General features: G+C 44.7%; 1 protein-coding gene across 2 annotated transcripts in view; it reads right to left on the bottom strand.

Annotated features, from left to right (window-relative positions):
* The window catches only part of Lman2l (lectin, mannose binding 2 like), a 23,143-nt gene extending 12,187 nt beyond the window's left edge, over window positions 1–10,956 (bottom strand). Inside the window, exons 1-4 of one of the 2 annotated variants that reach the window (XM_050134668.1) lie at window positions 10,757–10,956; window positions 9,360–9,478; window positions 5,830–5,947; window positions 4,982–5,064 (exon numbers count right to left, since the gene is read on the bottom strand). In XM_050134668.1, the coding sequence (XP_049990625.1) occupies window positions 4,982–5,064; window positions 5,830–5,947; window positions 9,360–9,478; window positions 10,757–10,940 (504 nt within the window). In that variant the 5' untranslated portion in view covers window positions 10,941–10,956. Of the gene's footprint in view, window positions 1–4,981; window positions 5,065–5,829; window positions 5,948–9,359; window positions 9,479–10,756 lie in introns of those variants that run through there. The other variant, XM_050134669.1, reaches the window with a different exon arrangement.
* Between the last annotated feature and the right edge of the window lie 4,249 nt (window positions 10,957–15,205).

Raw genomic sequence — 15,205 nt, 5'->3', positions numbered from 1 at the left:
CTTGTTTGTTTGTACTGTTTGGTTTTTCAAGACAGGGTTTCTCTGTGGCTTTTGGAACCTGTCCTGGAACTTGCTCTGTAGACCAGGCTGGCCTCGAACTCACTGAGATCTGCCTGTCTCTGGCTCCCAAAGTGCTGGGATTAAAGACATGTGCCATCACTGCCCTACTAGAACATACTTTTCTGATACTACACAGGCTGTACCAAACTTCTGGTCCCAGGTATTCTTCCTCTTCCTGCTTCAGCCCTCCAAGTAGCTGGGATTGTGGTCATCTACCACTCTGCCCCCAGCCTGTGACCTTTGTGTGCCTCTGCATGCCCACAGTTGCTCACACTTATGCATTTTATTTTCTTCAACTAGCTGAGAGTAATTGTTGCCTCCTTAACCCGTAATACTTGTGTTTTTCCTAAACAAAACAAAACAAAACCCCAAACAAACAATACTGTTGCTCATCCCTAGCAAGTATAGTGATTAGAGTCAGGGAGTTAAAAACAATGAACACGGCCAGGCAGTGGTGGGACAGCCAGGACTGTTACACAGAGAAACCCTGACTTGCAAAACCAAAAAAAAAAAAAAAGAAAAAAGAAACACTAAAAGAAAAAAAGAGTATATTCTAGAACTCTCTAATGGATTAACAATCTATTATTCTAAAACTTTTCTCAAAATAAAGATTAATCAGAATCTAGCATTTATACTCTCGGGTTTCCAGATTTTCACAATATGTTTTTAGAGAGTTGCTACATGATGCGACATTTTCATTTGTAAAAAGATGTCTGTATAGACTTTTCTTTTTCTGCTCTGGATTTCTGTAGCAACAAAAGAAAGGGCTTGTCTACTAGATGCTGCTAGGAGCCAAGCTCCTCCCAAGGCGTGCACATAACACCTCAGCTAGGGAATGCAGCATCCAATGCCACTTCTAGCTGCACCTGTCCTTTCCAAACCAGGCACTGCTGGCCCTATGTAACTCTTTAGTAACCAACCCTTTGTGCAGGAACCCACACAGAAGGGACACGGGGTAACTAAGCAGAGTCCAGGACACTCAGAGCAGGCAACAATCAGGCAAAGTCTCACCACATGACTCCATCAGCCCCACACACCAATTAACCTCCCACTAACTCAGTGGCTCTGATCTCCACTCTCTCAGCCCCTCTAAGAATGTGGAAAAAGTGATACTTCTAGGTCCCCTAAATGACACTTACATGCTTGAACATCATCATGAGCTAAGAAACTAAAAAAAGAAAACTAAAGAAGCCAGAGTTCCTCTGAAAAAGATTCCCTCTGGTTTCCTGCTGGATCCCAGCACTCGGGGGCAGTGGCAGGGAATCTCTGAGTTCAAGGCCAGCCTGGTCTACAGAGTGAGTTCCAGGACAGCCAGGCCTACACAGAGAAACTCTGTCTCAAAAAAAAAAAAAAAAAAGTAAAAGAAAAAAAAGACTCCCTGGGCCAAAAGATCAAAGATCAAGTGGGATTTGTTTCTTTATCAAGATAAGGACTAAGGGAACACACAGTGTGAATGTATGTGTGTTGCTTGTATGTCTGTGCTGTTAGTATGTGTGGGGGTGGTAGTGTTAGGGACTGCCAGGATCTTCCACACTCTGGGCACAAGTTCTATCACTATTTCCCCAGCTTAGAATGTGCCCTTAAGACTCTGGTATTGGTTTTCCTCCAGTAAGGAGGAGGAGGAGAAATACATAAACAACTATATATGTACATCAGTTATATAGTACGCGAGGAGTGCCTCAAAACAACTTCCAAGCCAGCTTAGTCAGGGCAGCCTGCAGAGCTGTTCATTTCACTCCCCAGCCAGCTGCTTCTACCTCCTTTGGGTGAGGCTCAAACATGTCACAGACAAGAATGAGGGCCAAGCCTGCCAACAGCTGCACTTCTGTGCTGTTCTTCCAGGAAGTCTCTTGCCACTAGACACTGATTTCAACTGAATGAAGACATCTGTGCTCCAAGGGTGCTACCAAGTTCCCCGCAGTGCTCACTAACATCTGGGTTCACCACATGGGAAACATGTTCATCACTGTAGTCTAAAAGGTGCCAAAAGGCCACAGACTCATCTTTCAACCATTTCTAAATCAGCAGCAACACTGAGACATAATCCATATATGACTTATCCATCCAAAGTAGGTTTTGGTATGTGCTAATTTAAGGTGATGACTATCATAATTTCTGAACATTTTTATCACCCATAACTCTGTGCCCACTGGTAGTCACTCTCCCCCCAACCTGAGAGCCCCAGCCCTAGACAACCACTCATCTATCTGCCTCTGTGGATCTGACCACATTTCATAGGGATGGGCTTCTTGATTGGCTTCTTTCTTGTAACCAAGCCACCCATATTGGAACCCACAGCACTACTTATTGCTGAGTATTTCAGCTGATGAACATCTGAGGTGTGTCTGTTTCAGCTGCTGGAACATCTGTGTACAAACGTTTCTGTAAATGCCTTTATTTCTCTTGGCTATACATACACAAGTGATTCACAGGATAAGAGCAGGGTATGTGGGTTCCAAATGACATCACATCCTTTCAACATGTACATTCTTCACTTGCATTCTAGTGGCTGTGAGGTTTTCATCTGTGTTTCTCAAAAAGTTAATGATGTAGAGCATCTTTTCATGTTTAGTGACCATTTATTTATCTTCTTCAGATAAACACCTATGTAGATCCTCTGTCTATTATTTTATTAGCTTGTCCTTAAGTTACAAGTTATTTATTTGATAATTCTCTATATATTTTAGAAATGAGTCTTTAGTAAGATTTGCATGTCTTTTCTCCCATCCTACAGATTTCACTTTCTTGTGTGCTCTCAGTGCTGGCCAGGGCCTTACACACATGAGGCAAATACTCTCCTGAGCTCCAGCATCAGCCCTCCTCCTGATAGTGTGCTCTGAAGCACATGTTATTTCCTTAAAAAATTAATTTTAGATTTATTTTACGTGTCTAAGTGTCTTCCCTGCTGGTATGTCTGCCACCATATGCATGCCAACAGAGGTCAGAAGAGGGCATGAGATCTGTACAAATGGAGGTATGGACAGTTGTGAACCACCATGTAGATACTGGGAACTGAACCTGTGCCCTTTGCAAGAAACCTGGTGCTCTTAACTGCTGAGCCATCTCTCCAGGACCAAGTTAACACTTCTCATGAAGCCCAGTTTGTCTGTGCTTTCTTTTATCATTTCTGGTTTTTTTAAAATATTTATTTATTTATTATGTATACAATATTCTGTCTGTGTGTGTGTCTGCAAGACAGAAGAGGGCACCAGACCTCATTACAGATGGTTGTGAGCCACCATGTGGTTGCTGGGAATTGGAACTCAGGACCTTTGGAAGAGCAGGCAATGCTCTTAACCACTGAGCCATCTCTCCAGCCCTCATTTCTGCTTTTGTTATCATATTTAAGAAGCCAAAATAATGGAAGTGGAGTTTTTGGAGTCAGATCTATAACACCAACAAGCTTTACAAACTTTCCTCTGTACTTCAGTTTCTTACACATAAAGCAAGATAGTAATAGCTGTAACAAAGAGTTGCTACAACTAAATCATACATGTGAAACAATGCTGGCACCCTTGTGCATAAGAGTAAACCACACTGTTGACAAAACACATTTGATTTTTATCCTCTGAGACGCGGAAGACAATTTTCTACATTCTCTGAACTGAATAGAAGCTCAAAGAACTGAAATCACATATTATGAAATTATCTAATATTTCTTCTTTCAATAAAGAAATCAACAAACAGGAAGACAATGGGTAGGTGAAGGGATAGCACCAAAATTAAAGGAAAGCCTCTGAATGGGTAGACCCTACGATGGTTGCTACCTTATTTATTCATTGGTAAAGATGGGTCACACTGTGATTGCTTTGGTCTGACCTACAGACCAGTTGCCAACCACTTGGGCACACAGTCTCAGTGTGGCTAATGTGCCTAAGAGGGAAGAGAATGAACAGTCAAGAATGCAGCTCCCAAAATGTGCAGCATAACAAGGCTGCCGGCTGCTTTTCTATTTCCTTACACTCCCTGTCCTCTCTCAGAGTGCATTACTAGAAGCTTTCCCTCATCATGGGACATGGCTCCTTGCCCTGCAGACCCCAGTGTAAATGTTATTTCCTGGAGGAAGGATTTACAGCCACACTACTGCCTCATCATGCTTTGATGAGTCTACTGTGTCCTCTCAAAGTGCCCAGAGTCTCCACCAATCTCCACACTGCAGAGCACAGAGAATATGCTGATCTTGCCAATTCCCAGGCCCTGGCATCTAACAAAGGTGTGATGTACCTGGAACAAAAAAGAGCCCAGAGGAACAAGGAAGCACAACTCTATACCAACTATAGAAGGTTATTCACCTAACACAGGTCTCACTTTCCAGCCCCTCTAAAGTGAGCAGGGAAATTCTAACCGTCACACCTGAGTGTGGCATATATAGTGGTCACTGTACACATCTTAAACTTTTCCTGATAAACTTTTGGGGGAAAATAAGTGATCTCCATCTCCCATTTCCAACCCTGCCTTCTGTAGGGTGCCCAGTAACAACTTGTCATTTTTCTACCATCTGATGGCAATGCCACAGGACCCGTGGCCGAAGAAGCTAAAGATGCTGGAAAGGGTGAGCAAGTGGCCCAAGAGTCCACGGTAATGGTTAAAAGTCCCGGGCACTCATCTTTTCCCTCACTCTGGTCCTAAAGTAGGAGCTAAGATACCACCAGCCACACGTGCTCAACCCAGTGGCTACCTTATGGGAATGAGTGAATGTTGCAGGCACTATAGAAAAAGCACCCAGAGTGATGTCACTCCTGAAGGACTGCTGAGATCACAAACAGTTCTCGCAGGGGAAAAAAAAATACTGCCAAGGACATTAACTGTGGAAGGTCAACAGATGGGGCCTCACTGCTCCCCGTGCCCTCCTGCACACTGCTCCTGAGGGAAGAACTGTGAGATGAGCGTGGCTGCCCTAAGCTCTGACACTCGCCATTACCTCTTGCTGCTTCTCCTCATTGGGATAGGTGTCTACAAACACTCCCAGCCCCACAAATTTGTCCATGTTTCCAAACACAGGCCCTAGAGAGAGAGAACAGATGATGAACAATGATGTAAAGCCAAGAGTTGACAAAGGAATAACATCTTATATGACAGAGGAAACAGTGATATGCAAATGACTCTTAAGTATTTCCTAAGATGAGCACACACACATACAAGCAAGCACCAGCAAAGTGCATGACCTACAACTGGGCCCACTGAGCAGCTGTAGTTGTTTGCTGCTGAGAGCAGAAAAGAGGGAAGGCCACTGTAACCTTGTTTGGTACTGTAGTAGCTCCTGATCCAAACTGGTTGCTAAGACACCCCTACCTACAGAATTCTGCTTCACAAACACTCGGTAAAGATTATGCCCCCAAGAGAGAACTGAATTCCCAAGTTCTAGTTCTTGTTGCAAGAGATCAGGTCAAATCAGGTTTAGCCTGTCATCCACTTGGAGCACTGACTCTAACAACAGCAAAGAAAAGAGAATTCATTTCTTAACTCAAGTGTTGAGATTGTTGAGTGTTTATGTCCAGAAGAAACCAGCTCACCGGCCTCCAGTGTTCATGAGAGCCAGTGCATTTGGCCAGGGAAACACAGAAGAAACCAACAAGCAAGAAATCATCACAGGATAAGCCAAGTTCAGATTGCTTAGGACTCAAAATCCCATGTCAGAGACTCAATGAGTTACTGTTCATTTACAGACATCAAGGGAGAGAGAAACTAGAAGGGCCCTTCTCAAAAAGAGGACACAGGAATAAACAAGCCTGATACACCCACAGGGGAGCAACCCAGGGTCCCTAATACCTGGCTGCATTCGATCCTTTGTGTACCAGATTGCCAAGCCATCTCCGTGCAGATTCTTCTTCCCTTGTCCGTGGATCTTGAAGTGCACCTGCAGTTCCCAGTCTTTCAGGAAACATGGCTAACATGAGGAAGACAGAAGTGTAAGGGAGGAGCATGAAAGCTGAAGTCCATAAAGCTCTCAGCAGCCATCTACAGACATGGAAAGCAGCTTTGGTAACAAGCTAGAGTTAAAATGAAGTCTAAGACTCTGGAAGTACTCCTGTCAGAAAACCAAACAGACTGAGCCATTTCATCTGGTTAAGGCGCTGCGTAGAAAAGGTAAATAAACCAACTAATCTTCCTCACATCTTCCAGCAGAAACAGGACAGACCAGGCAATCTGGCAAAGGCACCTCAGTCTGCCACTATCTACATCTACCTAGAAGCGCCTCTCAGCTGACTGGGGAAAGAGGGCTGACTTAATACTTGTTTGCCACTGAAGATTATTCCTCTGACAAAAACACTCTAAAAAGTTGGGCTTCAAAGAAAGGTCAAAGCCTTGTTCATTTAAGAAAAAAAAAAGAGTAAGAAAAGCTAAGTCTACACAGAGGTTTCCCGAGCTAATTAGCAGATGCGATGAAGAACTCTAATTAGCTAACTCTGGCATTTGGCCAATTTGAGGGGCAAGCTTGAGTTCCCAAGAGAACAAATAGTAAGCTACAATCCCCTAAACCTTTGTGCCCACAACTGGGAAGCATAAACGTGGCCGAGGCAAACACCATCCCCTTCCACTGGGACAGCCTCTTGGGGGTGGGGGAACACTAAGGAGATGGGTGTCACTCAGACTTCTGTCCAGTTTTAGAATTGTGTACCAAAAAACAGAGACAGCGGTGAGTGGCTGGCTAAGTGTTCAACACGGCTAGTGTTTTCAGGAGACACCAGGGTGAGCACAGTCTTTGGTTTGGGGAGGCATCGAATTAAAGTCTGCTATGAAGAAAGAAGGGAAGGGGTCAGCTGGGTTTGGCCAGGTTCAGCCAAAGGCTTTCCAAAAGCCTGTTCTGGGTCTTGAGCAACACATTGCTTGATCATTTTCAGTGTTTTGTTTGTTTGTTTTTAATTTCTGGGACATCATCCAAAAGAATTAGCATTAGGAATACAGAGTCAAAATGAAAAGAGGTTGGACACTTTTTCACAGCAGGGTGCCCTGATATCTCCAATAGTCTGCCCTAGTCTGTCTTTTCATTTTGGGTTATCTCTGCTTCATTTAGCTTTCAGGGAAAGAAAGATTTCAGTGGCAGAAAGCTATCCTGCAGCCAGAGGCAGCACAATAGTCCTGGGAAGAAGGCAGGGCCAGAGAAGCAAGTCAGGACGTAATTGCCGCTAATTCTTGGCCTTGGGTATCACAGCTATATAGTTTTGCTCAGGGTGATGTTTAACCATGGCTCTGAAACTTTGCTGCATGTTTGAAAACCCCAATGACCTAGCCAATCGTGGTGTTCACGCCTTTAATTCCAGCACTGGGGGGGGGGGGAGCAGAGGCAGGAGGATCTCTGAATTCAAGGTCAGCCTGGTCTACAGAGCCAATTCCAGGATAGTTAGGGCTATACAGAGAAACCTTGGTGGGGAGGGGGAGGGAGCAAGCAAACCAATGACCAAATTGTACCCTATTCCAATTAAATCTGAGGTGGCATCCATGCATTAAGTCCAGTGGACAGTCAAATCTGAGAACCACTGGGCTGGAGAAATCGCTCAGCGGTTAAGAGCATTGGCTGTTCATCCAAAGGACCCAGGATAATTCCTAGCATTTACATGGCAGCTCACAACTGTCTGTAACTCACATTCCAGGGGGATTTGACACCCTCACACCAATGCACATAACATTAAATAAATTTTAAATAAAATTGAGAACCACTTGCACAAACTATGTATCCTACTCAAATAGCTCAAAAATAATTCCTGATTCATTCTGCTGAGAATATAGGTATTAGAAAATCTTATAGATTAAGGTATTAATCCTTGTCCACAAATTAGTAACTCATGAGAGCCCATCAATGCAACTGAGGGCAGGTCTGATAATAACATATATTTCTGTTACTGTTTAACAAACTCTGCACAGTCTTTTCATGCCCACAGCCTGAACTCAGACAGGCAAGTTAAACAGTGAGGACATAGAAAACTGAGAGGCTAAGCGACCTGCCCGGGACTCATGGTGGTTGGGTAACCAAACTGGATTTAGAATCCAAGTCAGTCAACTGATTCTTGCGTCTTCTGCCATGCCCCCTACGGAGCTCCACATTACAATCTAGGTTACAGGCTAGCCTGTGCAGACAGCTCGCAGAACAAGTGCTCTTGGCCCTCTGGTCCTTTAGAACTCTCGGTTAGAGAGAAATGAACAGGGAAAAGAAAGTCCTCTTTTATGAGACCCACTCACACCATCCACAGCTGACGAGAAAAACCATGTGTGTAGTAAGATTTCTTCCCCCTCATTTATAGGAGCCCAGGAGAAAATATCAACGGATGCCAAAGTCATCCCGAAAAGTAACGTGGGCGTGAATGTTTAGGAAGGACCTGGAAAACAAAAGGATCATCTTACACTTGCACAGCATCACCGTGCAGCTACGCCAGGTGCTCATCTCGGCATCATACCTCAAAGAAGACAAGGTAGCTAGAAAAGGCCCCGAGGACAAGCAAAATGACTAGAATAGATCAAAGTGGTTCTCACACTAAACAGAAACGTAAACTCTGGACTGAAAGAAGGGAAGGCTACTAGGATTAAGTTTGGGATATATGCATTTTTAATGCTTATTAGCATTTATTTCTCTAGTCATAGTGTCCCACCATGTTGCCCAGGCTGAGACTGAATTTCTGGGCTTAACTGACTCCCCTGCCTTAGCCCCCCAAGTAACTAGAACTCCAGGTGCATAGCCCCATATCCAGAGTCTAGCAGCTGACTCAGAAGGATCACAGATTTGAAGCCAGCCTGGACTATTACCAAGTTCAAGGACAGCCTGGGTTACACTTCAAGAAGCAAACAACAAAAACAGTAACAGCAATGAAACAATAGGTTTTTTTGTTTTATAAAGTAACTAAATAAGATTTAAGCTATTAAACCCCAAAACATGGTATGTTAGACCAATGAGAAAATTAATTATTTGCTCTAACAATAGGGCAACAGAGAAATATCTGATTTCTTTATTATAAAGTTCATCATTATCTCTGAACTAAAGACTTTTGCTTGTTTTTTTAAAATGATTTATTTATTTTTATTTTACGTGCATTGGTGCTTTGCCTGCATGTGTATCTTTGTGCGTGTTGGATGCCCTGGAATTGGGTGTTACAGACACTTGTACACTGCGAGTGCTGGGATTTGAACCTGGGTCCTCTGGAAGAGCAGACAGTGCTCTTAACCGCTGAGCCATCTCTCCAGTCCTCTAAAGAATTTATTATCTTTAGAAGATGGAATTCTGGGAAAAGATGGTAAATGAAGTAAACTCCAAGTCATTTCTGAGTTTCTTTAGGACAGTCAGGGTCCTAACACAGGAAGCCTCTTACCACCCGATTCCACAAGGCACCCTGTTTACTTTGCATATCTGGAGTGAGGCGGATATACTGGGTCATCACCATGGCATTGCCCATCAGGTTCCACAGCGAAGAACTGCTTGTTCCCACACCTATGGGAGGGAATATATCAGCTCATATTCTTCATCATCAGTCACAAAGCCACCACATTCCTACCAAAGTTGCCGCCGTTCTCCTTTTCCTTTAGTATTAACAAATAAACATTTTATTTTTGAAATAGGATCTTAATATGTTGCCTGGGCTGATCTCAAATTTCTAGACTCAAGCAATCCTTCTGCCTCAGCTGCCTGAATTACTGGGACCACAGGTACTTGGCATCACACCCTTCTCCTTCGGGTGAACCCAACACACCCCAGAGCTGTCATTTGTGAGTGACACAGTAACCATAGTTCAGATCTATTCTTTCCGTTTTATGTGGGGGCGAACTTCAGCACCGTGGGAAAGGACAAGAGTTTTCTCACTTATACCAAAAGAGATTGACCCTCAAATGCCTGTGGGCTTCATCATATTCTTTTACAATCAAGTCTCTCAAATGTGAAGCTGAATCTTCCTCCAAGTCTCTCGGACTAAGTATCTCCAGGTTCAAAACCAGTCTAACCCATAGCATCAGCAGGGACCAATGCTAAGGAGGTACTTGATACACCTGCTACATGAACGACCTCTGAGCAATAGCGTGTGGCTTTCTGCGGTTTGGATCTTGTTTTCCGCACCCCCTATCCGCAGTTCTATGGGGCAAACAAACTCGTATTAAGCTCTCTGAACTCATTGTTCTTCTCTGTAGACACCTGTGTCGATTTTCTGGCGTTGAAGCTGTGCTCAGAGACCTAGAAGTCCCTACAGAGAGCAAAGCTAACCACCCTCTTTCATCATCAGAGCTCGCGGCCTGGGAAGGAGCAGGTGTTCTAAACAGCAAACAGACTTATTTTCTCCTTTCTCACTCGGACCAAGTTCTACCCGGCTTCTTTCTTCTGCTTTAGTTCTAGATCAGCCACCTCTCTCTCCATCCCGACACTGGCGCATCGCTATCGGTCCTCAACCATCCATCCCTCACTATTCTCAGTTCTCCCTCCTTCTCATACTTCTGTCCAACTCCAAACTCGTTCCTCTGAGCCTGACAACTAGTGACATCTGAAAGCCCTGCCTAGACCTACCAGAAACTTCCAGCACTCGGGAAGGGACGGGGGGGGGGGGGGGGGGGGGGGGGGGGGGGCGGACCCGGTCCTTCGGACCTGTGGCTCATCATAGGAGCGGGGATCTTCGGGGGCGCCCCCTCCCGCTGGTGGCAGCGTCTCCGGGGCTACCTGACCTGCGTCGCCGAGCTCAGTCCCCGCGCCCTCCCCTGCGCGACCACCTCGCCCCGGGCGCCTCACCCTGGTAGGGCTTCGACAGCGAGTGCTCCCGTTTCAAGTACTCCACCGCTTGGCCCGCCCTGACGTGCCACGGCCCCTGCACAGACCCCAACAAAAGGAGAAGGAGCAATAGCCTGGCCCCGTCCCGAGCCCACGCGCGCAGCCGCCACCGCCGCCACCAGGAGGGTCTCACAGCCGCCGCCATCTTTCCCACCGCCGGCCCTTCATCAAAAAGCCCGCCCCGTTGCCCAACCCATTGGCCTGCAGAACTACCGGCCCGACCTCCCATTGGTTCCTGGAGAGTCCCCGCCCCCGCAGGTGAGTATCTCACCGATTGGCTGTCTGGTAGCAGTTGCCTTGCCAACCCTGGCAAGGGGCGTTGCCGAAGGTCCAGACCCCCCCCTTTTTTTTTTTTTTGCCTTTGTCCTAGGCTTCACCAGGCCTGCTAGTTAACATAGTGATTCTTACTTTGTTTCTGCGTTCTGTGGTAATTTAAAGCAATAAAACATTTTTTTTTCCGATCCCAAGTAAATGTTCTATCGTCACTGCTATTTACATTTACCCGACTGCCAAGCTATCAGTTAGGAAGACAGAAACGAAGGGAGCAATAGGCAAATCCGTTGGTAAAGGACCTGGCCTAAAATGTGGGGAACCGTTCGGTAATCCCAGCACTCTGGAAACTGAGGCAGGAAGATGGGGAGTTCAAAGTCAACACAGTGAGGTAAAGAGCAACCTCAGTGATTCATTAAAATGAAACAGCTGCAAGAGAAACAAAAAAGAGAAAGCTGGCAAATTATAAAATGTATATAAAAGACAATAAACAAGCACTATCAAGCAACATCACCAAATGATATTTATAGAAATGAAATGTTTGTCAAACTGTGAGGAGAGATTGAAAACACGCAATCCTTTCCTTCTTTTATAGCTTCTTTCAAGTGTATCCAACATGGTTTCATCATCTTGTTATTAATCAGTTTGCCTTCATCTACAGGAAGGAGACTGGGCACATAAAGTTCCCTGCCATCTGGCCTGACCCTCCCCTACAGCCAAACTGCCCGCAGAGCCCTTATTTCACCAACAACTTCCAGCCTCTTCCCCTGCTCGCTCACTTCCTACTCTTTCAGAAACTGGCTTCCTCTTACCTACTTCCTCCTGGAGGCTTTTGTTGATTCCCTCGGGACGGAGCGTGTGTGCTTCTCTGAATTCTGAATACGCTCTAGGGACATCTGCAAAGGACTTATCAGATCTGCCTTTATATCTTCCCAATAGACATAGTCGAAGTTGACGCTCTCCTGAACATGAATAACCAGAAACATAACATGAGTTTGCTTCAGGGAAGAGCAGCTTTTACCAGTGATAAAATACAAACTCCACCCAAAACAGATGCGTGGTGACATACACAGTTAATCTGTTTATGTCCATACCTTGACTGTAAAGCCCTTCATGACCCACAATGGCCGTAGGATAAAATCCAGTCTCCCTAGTGTGGCATTCAAAGCCCTTCACAACCAGATCAGATCAGCGTGTACACAGGTCTATTATGATGGGTGTCGCTGGAATGATGTAACTCGGTTAATAGATTATGCGTTTTTCTCTTGCAAGGAATGCAGCTAATGAGCTACAGGAAGCAGTTCTTACTCACTTCCTACACCAGGTCCCACCCACTTCCCCACTCCCTAGCCTTTATCACCAATACAGAGTATAAGGGTTCTAATGGTTTGGAAGAACTATTTCCACTGTATTCCTCTGTCAGCTACATTGCTTGCATTGTGCTTAAATAATAAAATTTAACCTTTAATTACTTTTATTTACTTCTTCGGCTATCCCATTGTCTTGGGTTTTCGCCCTTCCTTGTGGAACTGTGGATTAAACCCAGACCTTGTACATGCTAGGTAAATGTTCTGCCATTAAGCTATAGCTCCGGCCCTATTTATTTATTTATTTTTGTGCACTATAGAGGAATTCAATGAAGAATTTCATGTATATTAGGCAAGTACTATACCACTGAGCTATGCCCCCCCCAACCTCCTTTCCCTTTAAGACAGGGTCTCCTTTGTAGCCCAGGCTGCTGTGGAACTCACTTGGTAGCCTAAGGAGGGAGGAGAGGCTTAGAACTCCTGATCCTAGTTCCTCAGCCTCCCAAGTGCTAAAATGACAATGTGAACCATCAGGCCTGGCTCCAGCTCCCCATTTCTAAGTACACCATATACAGCAGGGCTTAGTAATATGAACCCATGTTACATAGCTGTCAGCCAGATTTCTGATAAATGTTCATCACCAGATTCTCATTGTAAGGTGATGGGAGAATAAGGCAAATGAGCAGGCAAGGTGGATTTGCCAGCCAGGAAACCAGATGGTTTTCTTCAGACTATCACAATAGGGAGACTGCCCATTAACGATGAAGATATCTAAAAGGAATGGAACCCGAGGTTCTAGGGAGCAGATAAGCAAGGTGGTCATCACGAGAAGGATGAAGGGAGAATGTCTCATCAGGATTACTCTGGAAGGATTAGGCAGTGGCTCACACCTGTACCTAATACTCAAGAAGCTGAGGCAAGAGAATTGCTACAGCTTTGAGGCCAGTCTAATTCATGTAGCAATTACCAGGCCAGCCAGAGCTATACAGGAATATCCTATCTGGAAAAAATATATACACACATATATGTTTATGTATATAAAAATACACACACATATACATACAGAGAGAGAGAGAGTCTGGTTTAGAGGTATGTAACTTTTATTTCAGCACTTGGTAGACAAATGCAGTTGGATCTTTGTCTAGCTTACATAGTGGTTCCAGGCCAGCTGGCGTTCTAGTGAGACCCTGTCTCAAAAATCATTGTTGTCATCATCATTATTCAATAAAGAAGTGGGTTTTACTTTAGACTATTCTAGAGAAAGACAATTATTTAAAAACATTCATTTCTCTGAACAGGAAATGGTGAGGGGACACAGAAAAGCTGCCTTCCAGAAGAACGGCCCGGTCAATCAGCAAGATCAAAGTGCTGAGCTGTAAAGAGAAAGAAGAAAAGCTGTGATCTCCTCCCCACATGACCCTACTCACCAAGTGCCTTCTGAAAGATGGGTCAGGGGTTAACCTGCCACCCTTTCTGCTGTCAGACATTCCCGTGATCTGGGGCTGCCTAACTCCAGGGCAGGCGGCATCTGTAAAATGCCTGTTGTGCATCCCATCGGCTCTGCGGACGGTGGTGCCTCTGCTTTGTCATTCTCTTTTCTTTCTTTCTGGTTTTCAGAGACAGGGTTTCTCTGTGTAAACCCTGGCTGTTAAGGAATTTGCTTTGCTAACCAGCCTGGCCTCAAACTCAAAGATCGCTCTGCCTCTGCCTCCCTAGTGCTGGGATTAAAGGTGTGTACCACTGCACCTGGTTGGAAAAAGTGTTTCTGAGTCCCCTAGTTGGGTCTCCTTATAACTTTATTCAAGTCAAACCTGGTCTTCTAATAAGTTCATGAGGACTCCCAACATTCTCGCTGTCTTAGCCGTTTCCGTTTCTCAATAGAAATCAAGAACCTGTCGTTTAAGAACCCTGGCTCTACAGAGGTCCTGGCTTGGGTTCCCAGCCCTTCCATGGTGTCACAACTGTCTGTAGCTACAGTTCCAGAGGATCTGATGCTCTTGTCTTATCTTCAAGGGCACTGCACACATGTGGCACACAGATACAGGCAGGCAAAACAGCCACACACATAAAATAAAAAAATAAATCTTTAAAAATAGAAGTTCTGGACATAATGATAATGATGCATGCCTGTAATCCTGGCACTCAGGAATGTGAGGCAGAAGGAATGCCTCATATTGAGGCCAGCCTTGGCCTTGACAGCCAAGCAAGATCTAAGACCTTGTCTCAAAACGCTTTTTTTTTCCTTTTCTTTTCTTTCTTTCATTTTGGTTGTTTTTTTTTTTTTTTTCATTTTGGTTTTTTGAGACAGGGTTTCTCTGTGTAGCTTTGGAATTTGTCCTAATACACTCTGTAGCCCAGGCTGGCCTCAAATTCACTGAGAACCACCTGCCTCTCCTCCCAGGTGCTGGAATTAAAGACATGTACCAGCACTGCCCAGCTCAAAACTCTTTTTAATTAAAAAAGAAAGAAAAACTAATTAAGAGCCAGATGTGGTGACATTTACCTATAATCCCAGAAATATGGGTATAAGAATAGCTGGACTCAAACCTGGCTTGGGCTGTGGTGCAAAACTCTGTCAAAAAAAGAAAAGGATGGGCTGGAGAGATGGCTCAGTCGTTAAGAGTATTGCCTGCTCTTCCAAAGGTTCTGAGTTCAATTCCCAGCAACCACATGGTGGCTCACAACCATCTGTAATGAGGTCTGGTGCCCTCTTCTGGCATGCAGACATACACACAGAAAGAATATTGTATACATAATAAATAAATATTAAAAAGAAAAAGAAAAGGATGAGCCAAATGTGGTGGTACACACCTTTAATTCCTCAGAGGCGGGA

Source organism: Alexandromys fortis, unplaced genomic scaffold, assembly GCF_014885135.2.
Source record: "Alexandromys fortis isolate MF-2015 unplaced genomic scaffold, M_Fortis_MF-2015_v1.1 scaffold_20, whole genome shotgun sequence".
In the NCBI taxonomy this organism is placed as follows: domain Eukaryota; kingdom Metazoa; phylum Chordata; class Mammalia; order Rodentia; family Cricetidae; genus Alexandromys; species Alexandromys fortis.
This window is presented reverse-complemented; position numbering and strand designations above follow the sequence as displayed.